The 22,380-nt window shown below is 46.8% G+C and overlaps 1 protein-coding gene across 7 annotated transcripts in view; it reads left to right on the top strand.

Annotated features, from left to right (window-relative positions):
- Fli1 (Fli-1 proto-oncogene, ETS transcription factor) overlaps positions 1-22,380 on the top strand; it is a 118,510-nt gene that overhangs the window by 70,349 nt on the left and 25,781 nt on the right. For 6 of the 7 annotated variants that reach the window (XM_087561831.1, XM_087561832.1, XM_087561830.1 and 3 more), the window contains 3 exon segments: positions 4,204-4,358; positions 8,844-9,047; positions 17,659-17,724. In XM_087561831.1, the coding sequence (XP_087417957.1) occupies positions 4,204-4,358; positions 8,844-9,047; positions 17,659-17,724 (425 nt within the window). 7 annotated transcript variants of the gene reach the window in all.

Below are 22,380 nucleotides of genomic sequence, written 5' to 3'. Positions count from 1 at the left end.
CCACTCTCAGGAAGATGAGGCTCCTTTACTCTGTGGTTCCTTACTAAATTTCTGTAAACCTTGTACGGGGAGTAAGATACACACAACCTGTGTTGAAAGCCAAGGTGGTGAGGGTTTTGCGTGTGGTTTTTGTTCTGTTTCCTTTCTTGAAATTACACTTCGATATCCAAAGCAACACACCACCTCCACACATGGATCCGAAGAAACCCTAAAGGCAGCCCAGATTCCTCAGGTGTGCAATGTGCATGCTACAGATAGGCTCTATAACCGTGGTGCTCAGGGAGCCGTTGCAGGTTTTGTGGGCGTTGGGTGGTCCTGGACTCTCAGCAGACCTGTGATCTCTCCAGGCACAGTGAAAGCAAAGGGAAGGTAACTTTGGGAGAAAGTCTTGCGATCCTGAGGTCCTGTTCCCCCTTCTTAGGGTTTCACAACTTGCTTTATATGGCTTAGAGGTCTGAAGGCACTTCTATAGACCCCTGGCAGTCCGTTTCAAGCAATGCTCAATAAACACGCAGAAATAGATGCTGATGTCTAGGATGGTTGTGTTGTACTGCTGGCAGCCTGCAGCCTGTAGCCTTCCCCAAGCCTGAGGTGGAGATGCTCTGAGTTACACTCTCAAGCCATCACTTCCTCCTGTTCTATTGTGGCAGGCAGCCTCAAGCCCTCCTGTCACCTGCCCCAGTATAGTCAGCTGTCTGTGGGCCCCAACCCCTTGCTTGCTGTAAGTGCAGGTCTCAATACAAATTAGCAGCAGCCGTATGGGCAAAATGAATGGCCAAACCTCTTCCCCCACCCTCCACCAGGGCTCCCGCCTCCCCTCCCTCTTATTCTCCTCAAGCCCTCTTCACAGGCGCCAGCTGCCTCATTAAAGAGCAGCCTTTCTGCTGGGCTTCACCTGGACAGGCGGTGGCCACCAAACCCATGGCTGTGCTAGCTGGCTGAGGAGAAGGATGGAGGCAATCTGGCAGGCAAGTGTGCAAGCCAGTGAGGTCTGGCTTCCTCTGCTCTCACCCTGGACTAGAGGAGGGCGAGCTCTGCAGGGGCAGAGGTCTTGGATGGGTGTCAAGCCTTTATTCTAAGGATGCACCTTTGCAGACCTTGATGGAAACTGCTGGGATGAAGAAAGGGGCCTTATTCCAAAGAAGGCCAGTGGAGGGGGATGCAGCCAGGCAGGTAACCAGCCCAGGGGACCCCGGCTCCTCTGCACCTGCTTCCTGGCCACATGTGGGACACCCTTGTTGGCCCTGATCCGCACCAGGCAGGTTTGATTTTATGCCTCATCTTTTCTTTTGTATTTAGTTTTTACTCTGGAGAGAGGAAGCGACCTTGCCACCCATGGCCACTGCACACAGTTCCCAACCAGGAAGGTCCACTAGTTTGGGCACTTCTGAGGTTCTAATCTCTGCCTGGAAAGAGGCCGATTTTAAATGCAGAAATTCCAAGGCCCGGCGCCTATGAAAAAAAAACATTTAAAAACCCTTCCCTCCAGAATTCATAAATGGGAGACTTTGAAGTAGGGACCTCCTCTTCTGCCACCACTGATCCTGGCTGGCTGGCTCTGGGCACCCTGCACGGAAAGTGTGTGTGTGCTGTCCACCTTCCCCACCCCCACCAGCCAATGAAAATTCCAGTATCTTGGTTTCAGGCCAACTTAATTCTCCAAGCTTCTCTGGTATTTGGATGGTTTTTCATCTGACAAGAATCTGGGGAAGACAACCAGTGTGTGTGTGTGTGAGAGAGAGAGTGTGTGTGTGTGAGAGAGAGAGTGTGTGTGTATGTGGGGGGGTGGTACACACACTATCATATAGGTACGTATCTGTGATGGAGAGTGTGCATTTCTCTAACTGTATGTGTGTGATAGTCTATGGATGTGTGCGTGCATGTATCATATACATGTTAGGTGATACAGTATATATACATATATATGTGTGTGCATGTGTGTGTGTTTTATGTTATGGCTATGTATGTGTGTGTTATATATATAACTGTATGGATGTATATATGGAACACGTGTATATATTTGTATGGTGTGCATAGGCATACAATAGACCATTGATGTGCATATAAGCGTGTGTGCGTGTGCTGTGGGAAGTAGTGTGTTTGTATGCACATGCGCACATGCTAATGTGTGAACATGTGTTTATGTGGCAGAGTACATGCACATACGTGTACTTGTTAGCACTGTATATATGATGTATGTGGTAAAATGTGTAGGGCACAGTGGTGTGTGTGTGTGTGTGTGTGTGCATATGTACTAAAGTTAGAGTCTAAATGTTTTCATTATGCATGGGTGCTGTGTGTGGTGAAATATCTGTGTATGAGTGTGTGTGTGTGTGTGTCTGTGTGTGTATGAGTGTGTGTGTGTGTGTATGTGTGTGTGTGTATGCACATACATAGTTTTCCTGGGGGACAGCAGTATGCCTCGGCCAGCCTGGCTTAGACACAGGCACCAGGGTCTGACTGGGGCTGCTTCATCTCAAGCCAAGTCCTTCAACAGCAGAAGCCAAAGGGCTGAGCGCTGGTGAAAAGCCCTGATGTGCTACTGCCTCCCCTCAGACTGCCATGGGGACATTAAACCTTCAACAATCTGGGACTCTGACGGCTGGGTCTTGGTTCTTTGCCTGGAAAAACAGTAGGCAAATAGTAAAACCTTAAATTCTAACATGTGTAAGTTATACATCTTATTTTCATTTTCAGCCCATGTTCTCCTCGGTAAGACATCAGGAAAAAATTACCGTCTGACTTCTAATATCTCAGTGGAGCATTTATCTCCCAGCCATGATAAGTGATCTGCAATATTTTTTTCCTTTCAGATTAAGAAACAAATTCATTTAATTTTCTTTATTGAATGTGCTCAGGCCTACCCGCTCTGCCTGACTCTCAGGAGTCCCTGACTCTTCTCCCTCCTCCTGGGCTGGTGACTGCTCTCCTTGCTGTGGGGATGGGTGACTCCCTAGCAGGCAGGGCCTGGTCCTTAAGGGCTCTCAATCTGTTCCTGCCCCCTGTAGAACCGATACAGAGCAGACTGAGCGAGGGCAGTCGCTGGGTGGGGAACGTAGGTTAGCGTGTAGAGCTGGCAGACTGTGAGCCAATCCTTGTCTCATCCCCTTGGACTGAAGGCCTGACTTGGCACTCTCGGGGGAACTGGCCATTTCCCAGGCCACCAGGATGATGCTTGCTGCCTGGCAGTACCATACCCCAGCACCCACTGCACCTTTAGGATTCTTGCTGTGGTTCTGCTTCTTGGGAGGACTGAGTAAAAGCTGAGCAAATTGGGATGGCATGCTGAGAGCTCTGTGAAGCTATGCTGAAGGTCACTGTGGGATATTCTGTGTGTACTCGGCTGCATCAGCGGACCTTTGCTCAGGGCCAGATGCTGTGAATATCAGCTGCTAACTGTGCTGGGTTGTTCTGATCTGAGACAAGTGATGTGCATTCTTCCTTTTGCATAGGCTTCCCGTGTCAACTCTCTACTCAGAGCCGTAAAATGCTACAAGAGTCATAACGGGTCACCATGCCTTCCAGGTGCTACTCTTCTTCCTGGCAGCACCCAGCCCCTCTGTATGTGGTCTTTAATTGAGGAGTTTGTCACTGGGGGACCTGGGCCCGGCCTCCATCTTTACTGGCTACGTGATTCCGTCAGTCAGAACGTCTTTCCTTTTCGGTAACCATAAAAGGGATGTAGTAACCCTTGCTACGAACACCTGGAAGGGCTATGGGGAAACCCAGATAGAGCGAACAGCATGTGAAAAAGTATCAGAATGCCACACGTATGATAGAAATAGCTGGGCCAGCAAGTATTTGCACCATCTCAAGAAACGGCCAGAGACAGGGCAACAGCCACATGGAGCATCTCACACTCAGTCCTGTAACCAAGGGAGAGATCAACTGCTATAGGCCTGTAGAGAAGGTCTGCTTAAGACAAGGACTAGTGACAGTGGGGAAGTGTTGGTCACTGGCAATCAGGTTGAACTGGATACTGCAGACAGGCTAGGAGGGCTGCAAGCTACTGAAACACGCACACCCAGGAGGCATACGGTGTTTATGACAGGATCGGGCTGGCCTCTGCATGGAAGATGGTACTAAGAGTTCATCACCCTTGTCGTTATTATCTTTCTAAGTGACTGGCCGATCCTGCTGAGGCTGGAGTGACATGTCCCTGTGATGATGACTTCTTTTGACCTCTGCTTCCTCTCGCTCCAGGGAGTCTCCGGTGGACTGCAGTGTCAGCAAATGCAACAAGCTGGTGGGTGGAGGCGAAGCCAACCCCATGAACTACGATAGCTACATGGATGAGAAGAATGGCCCCCCTCCTCCCAACATGACCACCAACGAGCGGAGAGTCATTGTGCCTGCAGGTACCTTGGGAGCCAGCTGCCTGGCCAGTGTCCACATTTCCATTACACAGGGGCTGTAGTGGAAGGTTGGGCCTGTCTCTTGGACCATGAAAACCCAGCACCCTAGTCTTCAGTTGGGGGTGTGGTGGGGGATGCAAACCTGGGAAAGTTGCACATCTTCCCTGACTCCAAAGCTACCATCCAAGGCAGAATTTCAATTGTCACCTGAAGCCTGGCATGCAGGTTCCAGAAGCCCCATTGTCAAACATAGCACAAGGCAGATTTTCAGTGAGCAACCTGGTACCCCCCGGGATGAATCTTGAGCAGAGGCAAGGCTGCCTCATTTCACCATTCCTTCTCCTAAGGAGCACAGTTCCTGATACGATGTCCACCCTTCCCTCGGGCATCTACTTCCTGGCCTCTGCTAGGTTCCACCTTCCCCAAATTACAACCAGCTCTTTCAGGTTTAAAATAGAAATAACTATATTTAACAAATGGAACGCCTCCACATGTGTGCCACAAGTTATGTCATTGTGTAGAAATAGCCTCTTTCCCCCTAGGTATTGGTGCTGTTGGTTACAGGGGGGAAAAACCTATTGTTAAATCTGCTAGCCAATTGGCTGGATGCCGCTGCCTGGGCCAACCCCAGTACGCTCAGATGCCTGAGCACGGAGGGAATTTGAAAACTGCCACTTTAGAGTGGGTGCCGGGTGGAAGGGGCAGAATGTCCAGAGTTTGAACAAAGTGAATTGCTGGGCAGAGGCTAAAACTAATCTTAACCGAAATAACTTCACCGGAGAGGCTGGATCCTTCTTCCATTTGCACATGTGTAAATGTAGTTGTGTCTTAGAACGATTAGATGTCTCTGAGGGAGTTTTCAGGAATTTGTCTTGTTCGTCTGAAGGACAATTTCGTGATGGGCAGGTCTGTCCTGTCCTTGGTGTTTGCTCCCAGGGGAAGTTGTATCTGCTCTCCTAGTGTGACAGCCACATTTCTGAGCTCTGGCATAAATTGCACTTGGGAGAGGGTGTAGAAGGTACCAGAAATAAAGGCAGAAGAGGAAGGGCTCATGGGTATTGTTCTTTGGTTCACCGGACTAAAAGCTGCCCGGGCTGTATCTTCTTCAAGCAGAAGGGCGCTGATTGGAAGGAGGGCTTCACCTGTCTTGTTTGTGTGTTTGCTCGTTTGGGCTGTTTGAGACAGGAATTCACTGTGTAGCACATGCTGTCCTAGAGTTCACTGTGTAAGCCAGGCAGGACCTTGTGGCAATCCTCCTGCCTCTGCCTCCTGAGCTCTGGAACTAACTACAGGTGTGTACCGCACACTCCTGGCCAGAAGATCTTTATGCAGCCAGGTTTCACAGGGGCCAAGTATGCCAATAGCTTTCTCTTCTGTCGTATCATCTGACTGGTTTGTCACCACCCTCAGGAGGTGATGGTTAGCTCAGGTGGGTCTTCTCTGCTATGAGACCGTGTGCAATTCTATTGAAGCAAACACGGTGAGAAACACTCTCCATCCCCTAAGGCCAGGCTAGGCCTTTGCCATCAAAATCATCTGTTCTAGCCTGAGAAAGAATTCTTGAGGGATGAACCATTCGAGGATTGGAGATGACTTCAGACCCAGGCTATTGTCACCATCTTGCTTTTGTTGTCGTAAGGAAGGGCATACGGAAAGAACGAAGAAGCAGCCAGACTGCTTGGTTGGCTCTCTATGCTTCAGACGGTGTTAAATTGTTTTCAAGGGGATTGGCAAAAGGTTGGTCTTTGGTGAACTGACTTAACCATAGCAGTAAAAACTGAAAATGGCATTAAGTTCTTATTATGCTGTTTCGAAGCATTTGGCATAATGAACTCACGAGCTGCAGGTCTGCTTGGTTATTCTCCCCCTTGCTAGATTTGTATGCATTACCCTTAGACACTTTGGCTTCCTCCGGGTCAGCCTCCTGGATGCAAAGGAAAGTCTCATTTGGGCAAGTCCACAAATCAAGGCAATAAAACACTAGTGGAACAACCGATTGAATTTATGATGGGATTTTAAGACAAGTATAAATGAGGGCTCTAGTTAATCACCATTTCCACATTGAGATGGGAAGGAACAAGGGCTAAATCGTCCAGGAAATACATTTGGAAGAGTTTAGCATGATCCAGAGTGGAAGATTTATAATTCGTTTTACTGGAGAGGGAGAGAATTAACATCATGACAGAGCCCTAAGCAAAGTGCGGAAATAATAAAATAAATAAAATATAGGGCATAAAATTGAATGTACAGCCTTGGATTCAAGTAAGTTCCTACAAGTAAGGAACTAGGCAAGGCTATGGATGAAATAATACATCACCCAAGACCCTCTGGGACATCTCTGTTAGAATTCTGAGATTTCCCTTTATCTTAAACCCTTGCTTTCTGGTTTCTGAAAAGTAGAGGGTTGAAAACAAAGCCAGGAGTTTATCTGACAGACACAAATCCACAGGTGAGCAAGAGGGCTGGGGTGGAGGAATTCTGGGTCCTAGATCAAGGCTTTGCAGCTCCAAATGAGTTAAGGCAGGACAAAGACAGGGCAAAGCTAAGGGGATCTGAGGAGACCTGCTTCCCCAACTATGTGACATTGTTGAAGGCTTCTGTAGGAACCCTAGCAGTAGATACTAAAGCAAAACATCCATGATTCCCTATCCATCTATAAAATGGGTATAACAAGACCCCAAAAATGGGACAGATATAGAGCTGGCTTATAGTAGGGTCTCACAGATAAGCTATCACTAGGTAGGTATGGAAACTTGTTATGACATGCAGAAGCTGTGACATATGACAGCTTTTTTACAACCTCTCAAGGGGTTCTTTTATAACCCCTAGAGATCACAGCACCTAGCTTCCTCCCCGCCTCCATTTCTGGCCATTTAGAACTGACTCCCCTTAGCCTAGAGCTTTTGCAGCCTCTAGAATGAGAGGAATGTGAGTTGGTTTAAAAGGAGCACAAGTTTTCCTGCTAAATAAGCATGATAAATGAAGCAGACCAAGCAGAAAAGCAGAAGCAGGAGCGACCAGCTGCCCTGCAATAAAATACCAGCTCTTCTCCAGGAAGTCTTCCTGGACTCTCCAAATTCACCCCAGAACCTTCAACCCAAGGCTCACTGAACTGCCAGCACAAACCATTGCTTATGTATTGCTCTGATACCTACATGTTCATGCTGATGGGTGTGTGTGTGTGTGTGTGTGTGTGTGTGTGTGTGTGTGTGTGTGTGAGAGAGAGAGAGAGAGAGAGAGAGAGGGAGAGAGAGAGAGAGAGAGGCAGACAGACAGACAGGGGGAGAGAGAGGGAGGGAGGGACTGAGGTAGGGAGGGAGGGAGGGAGAGAGAGAGAGAGAGAGAGAGAGAGAGAGAGAGAGAGAGAGACCTACTCTGTCACTCTGTACTCTGTAGCACAGGCTGGCCTCAAATGCACAATCCTCCTGCCTCAGTTTCCTAAGTCCTAGGATTACTCGAATGTATCAGAATGCCTATGCTCCCTCCCTTAGCATCCAAGGGATAAGTGTGCCCTCTTGCATACATTGCTAGTCTTAACATACAAGTGTCATTTATAAGATCTCCCGCCTCAGACTGAGAAGGTTGAGAAGATGCTTCAGGAAACGATGAGAAAGAGGGGGCTGGGGGGAAGGCGAGTCTGGAACAGAGGCCTCAGTCCCTCAGTCCTGTGCTGTTTCTGCTCATTCACAGTTAAAGAGGTTTCTGTCTCCAGGGCCATTTCTCATTTTTAAGTATTTAAAAATTCTAAAAATGTTTAGGGGTGGTCTGGTAGAAATCTTAACACAGCTGTCCCCCCCCACCCCCGAAAGGCGGAAACCCAGATTGGGTTTATGTCAAACACTAACGCCATTGGGTTTTCCAGCTGCCCAGATGCAGTCACAGGAAAAGCGTGTTTGTGTACATTCCCCTCCTGCAGCATCCAGGGGATAAGTGTGCCCTCTTGCATTCATTGCTAGTCTTAAGATACAAGTGGCTCCCCTTCCCAGAGACATTGGTCGCTGGGGCTGTGGAATTATTTTCATTTTGGTGCCACCATTTCTTGGGCCAAGCTTTCAACTGCCCTCCGAAAACCTTACATACCGTCCTGTCAGGGCATGGGTTGAGGCAGCTAGAACCTTTCTCAGCCCTAAGTTGTTCAGGCAGTGCCAGAAGTCATGGAACCAGATGGAGTGTTCTGAGGGGACCATCTGGAAGGGAAGACAGAGAAGGTAGGGAGAAGAGAGAGGGGAGGGGAAGAGAAAGGTATGAGGGAAAGATGGGGATTTAAAGATACCACGAATGGTGAGAAAGAGAGAAAAAGAAGAGGGGAAGGGAGGAAAAGGAAGAAAGGGGAGATAGCAAACAAGAAAAAGGAAAAAGAAAAGAGGGGGCTGTGAGGGGAGGGCAGACATGAGAGAGGCAAATGGGAAGAGATAGAGAAGGAGGGTGAATGGGAGCCTAGACTGCCAGGCAGGCGCACATGCTAACAGTTCTCATCTCTCCCCTCAGACCCCACACTGTGGACACAGGAGCACGTTCGACAGTGGCTGGAGTGGGCCATAAAGGAATATGGCTTGATGGAGATTGACACTTCCTTCTTCCAGAACATGGATGGCAAGGAACTGTGTAAAATGAGCAAGGAGGACTTCCTCCGAGCCACCTCCCTCTACAACACAGAAGTGCTGTTGTCGCACCTCAGTTACCTCAGGGAAAGTAAGTACCATTATCCCCCCACCCACCCAGGGCTTGGGGGCAGGTGCTACCAGGTCCCCAAGAGCCATACCCTAATACCAGTCACAGGAGACCTAAACCAAGGAACAGTTTCCTTAGGATGGGAACCATGTTGTGGTCACATGGGTTCCTACAAAACCTGCAACAGAAAGCCCAGATCCAGGGGTGTCAAAGGAAGCAAATCAAAAACGGAAAACTCACAGAGATCTGGGGAGGATGATACCAGATACTAGGTAGACTCTGGGATGATCTCTTTTCCAGAAGCTTCCGCTACCCAAAATTGCACAGAGATAGAAGCTCTCATTGGAGGATTCCAAAGGAAAATTGTAAAGTTCTTACAGGAAGCTCTGAACATAGATGTGGGATCTAAGACTGTGGGAGCTGACATATTGCTCCTCCTATTCTGGATTCATTCTGATGCTCAACCCTGCCCCTACAGGGCTGCTTTTCCCCACTGCCTCGGAATGAGGAGGGTAGTGGGTGGCATGGGTTTGTTAAAGGGCACGGAAAGCTTTCTCAGACAGAACTCCAGGGAGGAAAAGCTTAGGAAGAAAGAGCTACCCAATGGGAGGCTCCCTAGTACCAAACACCACCCCCCAGCTCATGTGAGTTTTGATAGCTATGGAAGGGAATACCTGTTGGCCTGCTAGTGACTCGGCCTTAACTCTCCATCAGAAATCCATGTCAGGTGCTATCCCCAAGCACTGAAAGGTCTGCAAAGATGAAATGAAGCCACAGAAAGGCAGGCGTGGGCTCGTTGGGCATGAGGGCATTCCTATAGCTAGCCGTGTCAAGGGTGGGCAGGGCAGAACAGGATGCACTGTCCTCTATGAACGGCCTAGCTTGCCAGAGGTATCCTAAGAGTTAAGTTTGAGAAGATTTGATGGTTTTAAGGCCCCTTTGAATGCTGAGACCTGGGACAACACTGTGGGGCTCCATTTTGTGGGTTCATAGGCTCTGGGCTGGTTCACCTCATAGAGGATCTCCATTGCACATTCAGTTGCTACAGTAAAATACATGGTCTCGTGTAACGGAATTCTGTAGAGAGCACGGTAACACTCTACTCACATTGGCTAGAAAATTAAAAGTTAAAAACAAATGAATTTGGCAGTTTGCACGGGTACCTCTGGGCTGACTATCTTGCCACCTCTCTAAGGCAGTTGGTCATGCTGGGAGAGGATACATTAGCTCCATTGCAATGACCTCATGTCTGAGTTGCTGCACCATGAGGTCAGTCCAAGAAATAACACTCTAAGAAGGGGCCACTTTCTACCTAGTCTTCCCTGAGTTTCAGATGCTTAGCGTTGAATAATGATCTGTATTTCTCAGCCTTTCAATGCTTGTGGAAGGAAAGAACAAAAGGATCTTTGAACTGAGTTCTGCCATGACCTACACAGGGCAGGAGAGGCAGTAGATCTAGAGTATGAGTGTGGGAAGCAGAGGCCAGGAGCATAGCACAGCCAAACCTGACTTCAAGGCTCCTCCAGCAACGTCTATGCAGGAGGTTGAGTGAACCACAAGGAAGAAGAAGTATCAGAAGCCCCAGTGAGCTCTACACAAAATATTCAATCATATTGGTTTTTCATGGTAAATGCTTTGTGAGGAACATATTCATGGACATTTAGACTTCATAAAAAGGAAGCCCATTCAGACCATGTGACCTCCAGGCCTGGATTTCTGACCAACCCATAAACAGCTCCAGTCTCCATTTCTTCCTTCTATCACCAAAGAATCTGAGCCACAAGTACTGACATAAGGCATATATCTGCTGCTCAGAGGTTCTAGGAATACTGTTAACTCGTCAGTGTTTCCCATCAGGCCTTAGCAGGCCTGCTAGTGGACAAGGGCAAATAACAAGCACACGGTGAAGGTGTGAGCTGCTATAGAGGGATTAGCAAGCAGAGTTTGGTGTTTGGAGGATATCAAGAAAAACCATGGAGTCTCCCCTCTAAGAATACATGTAAACACTGTGGAAAATGTCATACAACATGAAGTTTCCAGAAGAGGGATTGTATGAAGGAATTTCCAGCGTTGAGTAGAGGTAGAGTAAGTGTATGTTCAAAAAGCCTTTGAAAGAGCAGGATGCATTTCCACATCTAGAGAGTGGTGGTGACAGTTGGAGTTCTAAATAAGGAGTACTTTCCTGCCACCAAAATGGTTACTATGGTAAAGCATAAGTGTTATGTGTAGCTTTGCTCTACCTGCCTTTGTTCTGGAAGTGACTGGGCTACTAGCCCCACCCAGCTTCCCTTGAAACTGCAGATAAATCATACACACACACACACACACACACACACACACACACACACACACACAGAGAGAGAGAGAGAGAGAGAGAGAGAGAGAGAGAGAGAGAGAGAGAGAGAGAGTTGTTCCATTTCTACTTGCCTTCTTGTCACAATTGCTGGGTGCTGCTATCTCCCACCTAGAAAACATGTCATTGTCTTTACTCTTAGCTTAATACCTCCCACCTGCCCTAAACTTCAGGGGCTAGTCCCATCTAACCCCTGCCAAACATCGCTGGCCACCAGGCTGTAGTAGTGGCCATAAGCCCCAGTTCCTCCTGAGATCTCACATGGCTGCTAGAGTCTTCTCCATCCAACGCATGGCAGAAACTCCCCCTCTCCTTTGCGTCTCCCTTTTCCTCCAGGGACCTGGAAGTCCTGCCTGTACCTTCTGTCCAGAAATTGGCCCCTGGCTTTCTTTACTGACAGATCAAGAACCAATTGGAGAATAGGACCTCAACATCAGCACTTCCCTTACACATAAGATGTGCTCATGACACAAAGTTGAGTGGAAGGCTATGTCCGTGGGCCAGAACAAAAACTACAATGTCTGTGTTAAATTAAATTTTTCTTTAAATGTAACAGAGATTGTAATAACCTTCTGAGACACCTGGATTTAAAAATAGTCTTCATGAAAATTTTTCCGATTTGTTTTTTTTTAATTATGGTTTATCCTTTGGGATTCTGGCCTCTAGGACCCTGGTTATTGGATTATTGGCTGTATAGACCCTATAGGTGGCCACATGTCAGACATTGTCAGCTCTGTGGTGGCTGAGAACTTTTTCCTGCTGACTGCCATGCATTCAAGCCTTCTATGATATTTTTCAGACTGAATTGCATAGGCTGCTGCATGTTTAAGAGAGAGACCAGGTCTTGGGTTGGGGCTAGAGGAACAAGTGCAAATTCTCAGCGTCATCGTATTGGGCTTTTATTGGGGAGCAGCCGGGGCCAAATGTTTCCCCTTTGGACAAGAGGTAGAGGGAAAAGAGCTGAGACCCTCAACACAGATGTAGAACCCAGAGTAGAGTAAAGGGTGGTCAGTACAGGACGACTGGGGACTACAGCCCCAGTCTTATTGGAAGTCAAAACTGGGCCAGCAAGATAGCTCAGTGGGAGAAGATACGTCCTGCTAAGCCTGACGGTCACAGTTCAATCCTTGGGACCCATATGATGGAAGGACAAAACCAGCTCCCACGAGATGGCCTCTGACTTCCACATATACTCTAAAGCACACAAGTACCTACACACACACACACACACACACACACACACACAAAATGAAAAAAATTTATGGTGCATCTCTAATCTCTTGTTTCTGAGTTGCTATCTTTTTTAAAAAAAAAAGATTCCTTGTAGGAATCAATTCTGGCATCAAATTTACTTTCACAAGAGACAGTTGACTATTCTTGTTGTCTGAGAAGAAAGCTATACTTTAAGTTTTCAATGCTTAATCATAAGTTAAAGAGGAATGGTTGGTCAATGATAAGGGAGAAATAACAATGTCCTGATTGATGAGTCTTGCCTAGAGGTACTGGCTCTTCACATCTGGGCCTTTCAGCTGTTTCAGATGGGATACCTGTGTAGCATTAGGAGGAAGACAGAGGAGACTGATTCCAGTTATTGGAGTCCAGCTGAAATGTCTGAGGGAACAAGGCTCAGGCAGATGCCCAGGTGTCACTTCCTATAGACAGAACACCCCCTTGTGGACACCAGGGACAAAACTCTATGATCCCTGTTTCATGACCAAAGCAACTGAGGCTGGCCAGCTTCAGGAGTCCATCCAAGAGTACCTGGCATGTACGAGGCACCTGTCCTCACCTCTGATACTTGGGTCACTGAAGCTTTCTGTCTGAGCTAAGATCACTGCTGCAGAGGACCTGCCAACTGCCATGCTGGATGCTTGAATGTGCCTGAATTAAGATGCTGACATGAGCAGACCACACCCCCTTTGTCTCCCTTCTCTTCTCCAGAGCTAATCTCATCTCTGGCCTCCAACTTGAGGGCCAAACCAGTGTCCCCACAAAGCTTCCCATTCACATCGGGCCATCAGATGCAGGCTTTCCAAAACTCCTCTGCAACCTCTAGGAATGAAGCCAATCAAACCAAACCCAACCTCTCACTCGCCCTCACCTCCTCTCTTCCCCCAACTCTGGTGTGATTGGCAGCTCTGCCAGGATCTTCCAGACACACCCACTGGACAGGGACACTGTTGGCAGCTGAGAATGTGGCAAGTGAGATCAGTCCCTTCTCAGGCCAAGACCAATGAGGCAGGACTGTCTGTCTCCAACTGACAGTTCAGCCACAGGGCCACTGGGGGGAGTTTGGGGTTGTCTGGGAGCCCCAAAGCTCCTGGGCTCAATGGTCTGAAGCAGAAGAAAGGGGGTTTTGTTGTTATTCCTCTTCGTTTTCAAAGGAAGTGGGTGGAATGTCCACCTGGGTCTGTCCTGGGAAACATACTAAGGACCCCCGTTTTCAGACAGTGGCAGCCCCAGAGGATGAAATACATCAAATGACAGGGACACCACAGAAAAGTTATCCATCTTCATTCCCATTTTTAATTTAAACTTAATGGAAAACACATTTAGCATTCTGTGGTATTCCCACCTGCAACCTCAGAGAGCCGGGCAAAGGTGATGGCCCAGTCATTGAGCTGAGGAAGTGTTAAACTTTCCATCTGGGTCTGGCCAGGAAAGGAGCGCAGGGTTCCAATAAGATAAAGTGCCCAGTGGCCTCAGACTCAGTAGTTAGCTGGCCTGTTGTTTAGTGCATAGAGCCTTACTTCCCTCCCCAGTGTGCATTTAGGGTTAGGGCTGTCTGTAGCACAGAGAAAATGAGCTAGGAATTGACCGGCTGGCTGGGGCTGGGTTGGAGTAGATGTTGCTGGGTTCTATGGTAATGTGAAGGGAGCTGGAGACAAAGGCTCTGGCACTGGGTCCCTTGTCTACACTGCTCCAGGTGTCCCATCTGAAAAGCAAGTTAGAGACTGCAGAGCTGAAGAAAGCTTGGGGCTTCCCATCTGCAAAGCCCCACCCTACCTTCCCCTTTCTAACTCCTTTCAGATCCAGAAACAGAGTTTAGGACAGACTCAAAACAGAAAAGGACCTTGCTGGGCTGAGGATGTAACTCAGCTGGTAGAGCTCTTGCCTAGTAGGCAGGACACTCTGGATTTGACCCTGTACGCCCTAGAAACTGCTGTGTGCTATAATCTCTAGCACTTGGGAAGGGGAAGCATGAGTATCAGACGTTTATGATTATTCTGGGCTGTGCAATGACTGTTAAGCTAGCCTGGGATACCTGAGAATTTCTCTCAATAAAGAAAAAAGGAGAGGAGGAGGAAAAGAAGGAGAAAAAAGAAAGAAAAGAGTAAAAGAAAAGAGAAAACAAAGTAATCTCATCCTCAAGATCTTATCTTGGAAGACCAGGTCACTGCTAGGTCATTTTAGAGCAAAAATGTGTCTTAAATCAACAGACACATATATGTGCACACGAATGTATCCCGTCACACACACACTCAAAATTGAGTATACAACACTTTAAATGAAGGTATAACACACAGAAAGTTATAAAAATCACAATGTACAGCTAGTGCCCGTGACACCTCCCCTTGCCTTCCACCACCATTTCTGTTCCTCCTTCCCTGCCCCTCCCTCCCTCCCTCCCTTCCTTCCTCCCTCCCTCCCTCCCTCCCTCTTCCTTCCTTCTTCCCTTCTGCCTTTAATACCCTCTTACTATTTGTTTGTTTGTTTATAACTTCTGAGACAACCTCGCTATGAATCTCAGGCTGTTGGAACTTGCCTTAGTCTCTGGATTGCTGGCAAACATACACACATTGTTACCCGTCTTGCTTGTATTGATTTAACCTAAAGGATGATTCTGCTTCTGAACTGAGGACAGGCCTTATAAAGCAGTCAGTCAGTTTGATCTTGTCTCTTGGTTCTGGCCCCTGGCTGTGTGATTGTAAGCCTTGACTTCTTTAAAGGTCGATTGATCTCAGCTGTGGGAAGAGGATAGCATATGCATGGCTTTGGGTGGCTCTTCCAAGGACTAAGTAAGAGAGATAGTGTCTAGGAGTATCGGGAGATGGCTTAGTCAAGAAAGCTCGCTAGCATGAAGACCTGAATTTGATCCCCAGAACCCATGTGAAAAATCCAGTTGTGGTAGCTTATACTTGTCTCAGTTGTCCTAGCATGGCAGAAGTGCAGTTTGCTGGCCAGCCAGTCTCACCAATCAGCTGACTCAGGTCCCAGAGAGAGACTCTGTACCAAAAAAACAAAAACAAAAAACAAAAACAAAAACAAAAACAAAAACAGGCAGACAGGTCCTGAGCAAGGACACCTACTCCTGTGTGTATAGGAGTACACATAGTAGTGTGTGTGTGTGTGTGTGTGTGTGTGTGTGTGTGTGTGGTGTATAAGCACAAATATGGTTCAAGAGTGCTGCCTTATCTAGCCACTAATTATGGCTCTCGCTGTCAGGAAACTCCTCAGGACTCAGCAGCAATAGAACTGCTTAGGTCAGATCCTCAGAACATGAAGAAGAAACTCAAACCCTCCAGGGGGAGATCAGACTCCAGGAAGGACTTCCTTATAACAGGACAAGTTAGCTTAAGTTTAAAAAAAAAAAAAAAAACTACACAAGGAGCACCCTCAGTAGCCTGAGGACCTGGTAAAATAAAAAGCACTGAAAAGAAAACTTGTCCCTCTGGGGAGAAACAAGCCCCACGCCCATGTAGGTTGCCCCTCCCCTGTGAAACTTGAACTAAGACAGTCTTGGGGCAAAAATCTCTCCCCTAGGTTACCATGAAATATGTATTTCATGCAGGCTTTGGGGAGGTCAAGCGACCCTTTCTCTTGGCATTCTGGGAGTTTCCTGTGGCTTCACATGTGCCCAAAGAGGAACTCTGACCATGGGGGGAAATTTAATAAATGTGGTTTATCTGAGCTCCGTCTCTGTCTAACTTTGTATTAATGGCTGGAGTGGTTTGCTGCTTGGAGACCATTATTTTTCTTTATTTGCTCTAGCAGCAAGGTTCTGCCCGAGGGAGAAAATGCCTGGGACTGAGGCACAGACATTCTTGCTCTTACCCCTGAGAGGTTTGGGGTATTCTCTTGGAACGTTTGATTCCATTTCTGAGGCTCTGTCCAGTCACGGAGGATTATTTCTCATTGCAGCAGGACCCGTTCCTAGCTGAAATTCCAAGCCAGCAAGGCCAGTGCCCGCAAGCTCTGTGTAAAGGGTTTCCATTCTGTGTAACTGAAAGCAGTCATGATAAGTGCTAACCTCTGCTGAACATTTCAAACAAGCCAAGGTCTGTGCAGCGCACCGTCCGAGCTTGGTTTTATTGAAGCCACATTCTATAGAGGTTACTTTTGGCCCAGTGTAGAGGAGGTACATGTAACCACAGGAGCTATACCCAAATGAACTTGTTACTTTGAAGTCTGATAGCTTAGAATAAAGTGAATTTGTCGTGTTGCATTTGGGTGGCTGTGTCCCTTAGACAATGTAATCTACGTACTCTGCACTTTGGCATATAGCAGTCCCTAAATGGTACCCATCACCTCCTGGTTTTCATCTAGGAACTACTGGGAGCTAGAAAAGATAGGTACCTAAGCCAAAAGTCTTATGTCCCAGGAGGTGTCTTTGACTGCCCTGCTAAGACCCATGTTTTCTCTGGATGCTCAACCAAAGCGTCCGTTACTAAGAGGGGCACCACTTTACTTCCCAGCCCCTCCTTGACTGGAGGCTACACAAAGGCACGACTGACAAGCCATTCCCAGCCTGGCCTTCAGTCAGTTCCCTTGGCCACAGGCCCCAGGGAGAAGAGTTGTGCTTAGAAAGGCTTCGTAGCCTCAGACACATGTGTTAGGCTCATGGTCCTTTGTAAGAGCAGATCCCAACCCTAGTTTTGAAGGCTTTTAAAAATGTCCCCAGGAGAATCATGAGAAGAATCCTAAAAATGCCTCCAATTTACAAAACAAACTCTCGGGATCCCTCTAAACAAAAGGACAGATCTAGTTTGGGGAAAGAAAGGAACATGTGTTTTACATGCGATCCCAACAGAAAAACAGTCGTCCATTCCAAGTAGCTTCTCTGGAGCCTGATACTGAGACATTTCCATCAAAACTTCTCACAAGCCATGGCCCACTCTAGGATCAGCAGCCTCCTGCTCTGGCCCCATTTCTAAAGTTCCCCCTACTTCTTAACTCTAACGTACTGGGAATCCTGGACTTAACTCACAGGCCTTTGGAGAACATTCTAGATCTAGACGGAAGAAGCATGATGTTTCTATGTTTTTACTCTCATTTCAGGTTCACTGCTGGCCTATAATACACCCTCCCACACAGACCAGTCCTCACGACTGAATGTCAAGGAAGGTGAGTCTGTCCCCTCATGTGCCCAGGTTTCCTCCACTTTCACAGGTCCACACACCTCAGGCAGGCGGGAGGTGCCATGTGTGCACACCAATTCCTTACTGAGGAAACTATTTTTCTAGCACCCAAGATGAAAACTTTTTTTTTCTAAAAACATGTTTTTCTTTTCTCTGCCACTAGTCTCAAAACTACAAGAGAGGCTTTGAAACATCTCATAAAAACATCACAAGGATATAAATTAAAGTCACCCCCACCCAAAGAAAGGGGACTGCCCTTAGAGGGCAATGAATCGACTAACTTTCCAAGCTGACACTTGGGGGCTCTCCTGGTGAAGATAACAGAATGTGTGTCTACCTCATAAAGTTTTGTTTGGGGGATTGTCTTCTTACAAAATTAGCATTGTCAATTCATGTTTAAAGTGGTGGTCTGAGGATTTGGTCTAGAATAGGTTGGCCTGGTTAGTTTGGGTTGGTTTAGTCAAACAATTCATTTGAAATCATTTGGTTTTGATCAGCAAGAAAGAAAATTGTCTCAAAAAATGGTTTTAGTGAGCACCGCAGCAACACTTCTCAGCATCTTCATTGGCAGGGGCTAAAGCTCAAGCTTGCTGGTGGAGTGCTTGCTCAGTATGTATAAGGCCCTGGGTGTGATCCAACAGCACACACACACAACACTCGCATATACACACATACACACACACATACATACATACACACGTAAACACACATGTACATATGCAAACACGCACACATATACACACATACATACATACACACGTAAACACACAGGTACATATGCAAACACACACATACACACAAATACACACTCATATACACACACATACATACACACAGATACATATGCAAACACACACACAAACACACACTCATATACACACACACATACATACACACACAGATACATATGCAAACACACACACAAACACACACTCATATACACACTCACATATACACACATACATACACATATACACTCACATACACACTCACACATACACACTCACATACACACTCATACATGCACACACATACATACACACACAAGCACACACATATACATACAAATACACACATAGACACACTCACATACACACACACTCACATACACACACATATACATACACACATACACACATACACACACATACACACATACATTCAACATACACACACTCACATACACATACATACACACACAAGCACACACAAATATACACACACATGCACACACGCACACACGCACATACACACTCACACATATACACATACATACACACATACACATACAAGCACATACATATACACACGGATACACACATAGACACACTCACATACGCACACTCACATATACACACATACACTCACACACACACATACATACACACATACATACGCAAACACATACACATACATACATGCACACACAAGCACACACATACACACACAAATACACACATACACACACTCATATACACACGCACACATACACATACACACATTTGCATACACACATATACATATACATACACACAATCACCCAACCTAGTCTTGCTTTGGCCCCTGATCTCCCCAAATCAGATGCATGACTTTGTGTGTGTGTGAGAATTGAAGCTCTGCATCCTCATTCTACAGTCTGATGATCTCCCGTCCCATCGTGTTAGGCGTGTCTGTAGCAGAGAATATTTTCATGATGAATGCACTGAGGTCCAGCCACCTGGCTTTTCCAGGTCCCGGTCCCTGTCCTCAGACTCATGACAGGTGCAGGGTTCTTCCAGGGAGGGTCAAGTATTGACGTTAAAGCAATCCACTTCTGAGAAGACGGCTGATGAAGGAGCCCCCAAAAAGAGGGAGAAAGGGGTGAGGAAGGGAGAGAAAGAAAGGAAAGAAGGAAGGATGGACATGGAGAACAGGAAGGAAAGGCAAGTTTTGAACTACTGAATTAGGATTTAGCATACAGCATGCTGGTATCATCCGAATAAACCGAAGAGACTCTGGAGAGACAGAACTAATGGGCTATGGTTTAAATACTGGTTTAGGTTGAGAAACTGGCCTGCAGACATTGAAATGCGTCGTTAACCCACTCCTTCCAGCTGAGGAGCCCAGCTCAGCCCTGGCCCTCTGCTCTACCTGCCAGGCTGAGCCCCTCCTCCGCTGGCCCTTTTGTGTTGAGAGTGCATTTGTCTCGCTGCCGCCTCATTCAGGCTGCTCCAGCTCCTACTGGGTAGCAACCCTCTTCTGAAATGAATTGACTGTAGCATCCAGGCAAACGCGCACCGGCTGCCCCCATTCAGGTGGCGATGAGCATTTATCTCCCAGCCTCGGCCCTGGCCTCTAGAGACGATTAAGCCGGTTTTTTTGCAGGTGCATCTTTTGTTTCCAGTAAAGCTCTCCACTTAAGCAACCGCCTTGCCTTCCCTGTTTTGAGGTAGTCTGGCTGAAGGAGCCAGCCTGCCACAAAATAAAAGTACATTAGCAACACAAAGCTAACAGACTCCTCCCCCTTTTCACCCTCTTCCCACCTCTCTGCCTCTCTTCTTCCCTAATAGCTATCTTTATTTTCTTTTAATATTAAATGGAAAAAGAAATAGACGACATCAATGCCACCTTGACTATGTCTCTGTTTGAATAAGAGGCAAACACAGTACTCAAATCAGAGCTGGGTGTGTGCCCACGGTGCCTTTGCTCCCTGCTCTGCAAAGGGCAGGTGCAAATGAAGAAGTTGAGGAGATGAAGTCTCCTAATGTGTATCTTCGTGGTACTTATCAACTAGAGTGCTGTTTGAGTTCAGAATGGCATGACCGTCCTTTGTAGCCTGCCTACCTCCTTGAAAACTGACTGAAGCTATCTAAGGGTTATTTGTATGTAGAGCATAAGATGGCATTTCAAAACTCAATTTCTACAGATCTTTAAATGTGTGGCGAGTCTTGGCTGAACCCAGTTGGAACCGTTGAATATTTTCTACCTTTAGTTGTCAATTTAAAAAAAATAACTTTTTAAATGTATGTGAGCACACTGTAGCTGTCTTCAGACACACCAGAAGAGGGCATCAGACCCCATTACAGATAGTTGTGAGCCACCATGTGGTTCCTGGGAATAGAACCCAGGACCTTGGGAAGAGCAGTCAGTGCTCTTAACCACTGAGCCATCTCTCCAGCCCTTTAGTTGTCCAATTTAATGTACTTAACCAAGACAGCAGTTACTGTCAACCACTCCCATAGTAGCCTAGCTGTCAATAATAGGATTTTGGAGTGCATCGGACATGGGTACATACTTCGCTTTGGAGCCATTATGGGAATCAGCTGTTATGTTTTCCATTCTGTACAGAGAGGTGGGACAACATGAAAGTGACCCCTGAATGGTTTGTAGCCCCTCAGAGTATAGTAAGGAAAGTTCCCCTTTCACTACAGCCACTGTCATAAGAGAGATTCCCAGAGTCTGGGAAGGGTATGAGTGGAAAGGTTGCTGAGAATGAGGGGTTGGCGGGGACCGGGTGCAGTTGGAACAACTTCTAAGGCAGAGTAGGAATACTGTGATTGACAGCAGTTGATTCAATATTTCTATACAGCTCATGGGAAGAGTTTGAATATTACCAACACAATGATGATATATGTGTGCACATATTTGAGGGTGTGTGCGTGTGTGCTGGTGGATGTGCACACATATTTGTGCACATGCATGTGAAGACTATATGGTGACTTCAGGTGTTCCCCTAGGTTGCTCTCCCCTGAGCCTAAAACTCATCCATTCAGCTATGCTGACTGTCCAGTGAGCTCCGGAATTCCTCCTACCTCTACCTTCTCAGCTTTGGGATTAGAGAACCACACTGTAGCCGGCATATGGCTTTTAATGGCTCCCAAGGATCCAAATCTGGATTTTCATGCTTTGTACACCAAGCTGAAGCATCTCCCCAGCTTCAGTTATTACGTTTGTGAAGTGATGGATACGCGGGTGTCTTTGACTTCGTTGTTCCACGTTGCCTATGTGCTTAGTAACTTCACTCTGAGTTCTCAAAGTATTTACAGGCACTCTACATTTGAAATATTTTAAAATACGTATGATTTAATGGCCCTTACTGCCAAGGTTCCTCCTCAAAAACACAGTCTTTTCCCTCTAGCTATCTTTCCCTACGTGTCATTGGGTGCAGAACTTTGAATTTTCGCAACATTTTTCTCTGTCTCTGTAGTTTTTCACTACTGCCTCCAGTTATAGCTCTGTTCCCTTCCCAGAAACAAATTCACACACAGCCTCTACTGGGCCATAGCCCTTGGCCTTAACTGTACACTTTGTAAAACAATGATGTCCAAGGACAAGTCCTCTATGACTCCTCTCTCTGGAGAGAGAGCAACCTGAAGCCCTGGAGCTCACTGGATAGAAGTGGGCGCAGGCTGACAGAGGCTGCAGGAAGAGAGAAGTACTTTGTGTTGATGGGAGGTAGAGAGAATGCAGAAGACAGAAGCTGGTGCCAATTTCACTGTGTTCAAATGTGCAGAGTGCCACTAAGTTATACACTTGAGAATAGTTAAAATGGTAAACATTATTAAAGAATTTTAAATGCATAAATAACAATCAATGTTGATGTTAAGACCCAAAACAGCATGGTTTAATTCTAAATCTCTACTGGGTACCTACAGGGCCTTAG

The sequence above is a fragment of the Rattus norvegicus genome, chromosome 8 (genome assembly GCF_021556685.1).
Source record: "Rattus norvegicus strain SHRSP/BbbUtx chromosome 8, alternate assembly SHRSP_T2T, whole genome shotgun sequence".
Classification (NCBI taxonomy): Eukaryota; Metazoa; Chordata; class Mammalia; order Rodentia; family Muridae; genus Rattus; species Rattus norvegicus.
Note: the sequence above shows the minus strand (reverse complement) of the source record. Positions and strands in the feature narration are given on the sequence as shown.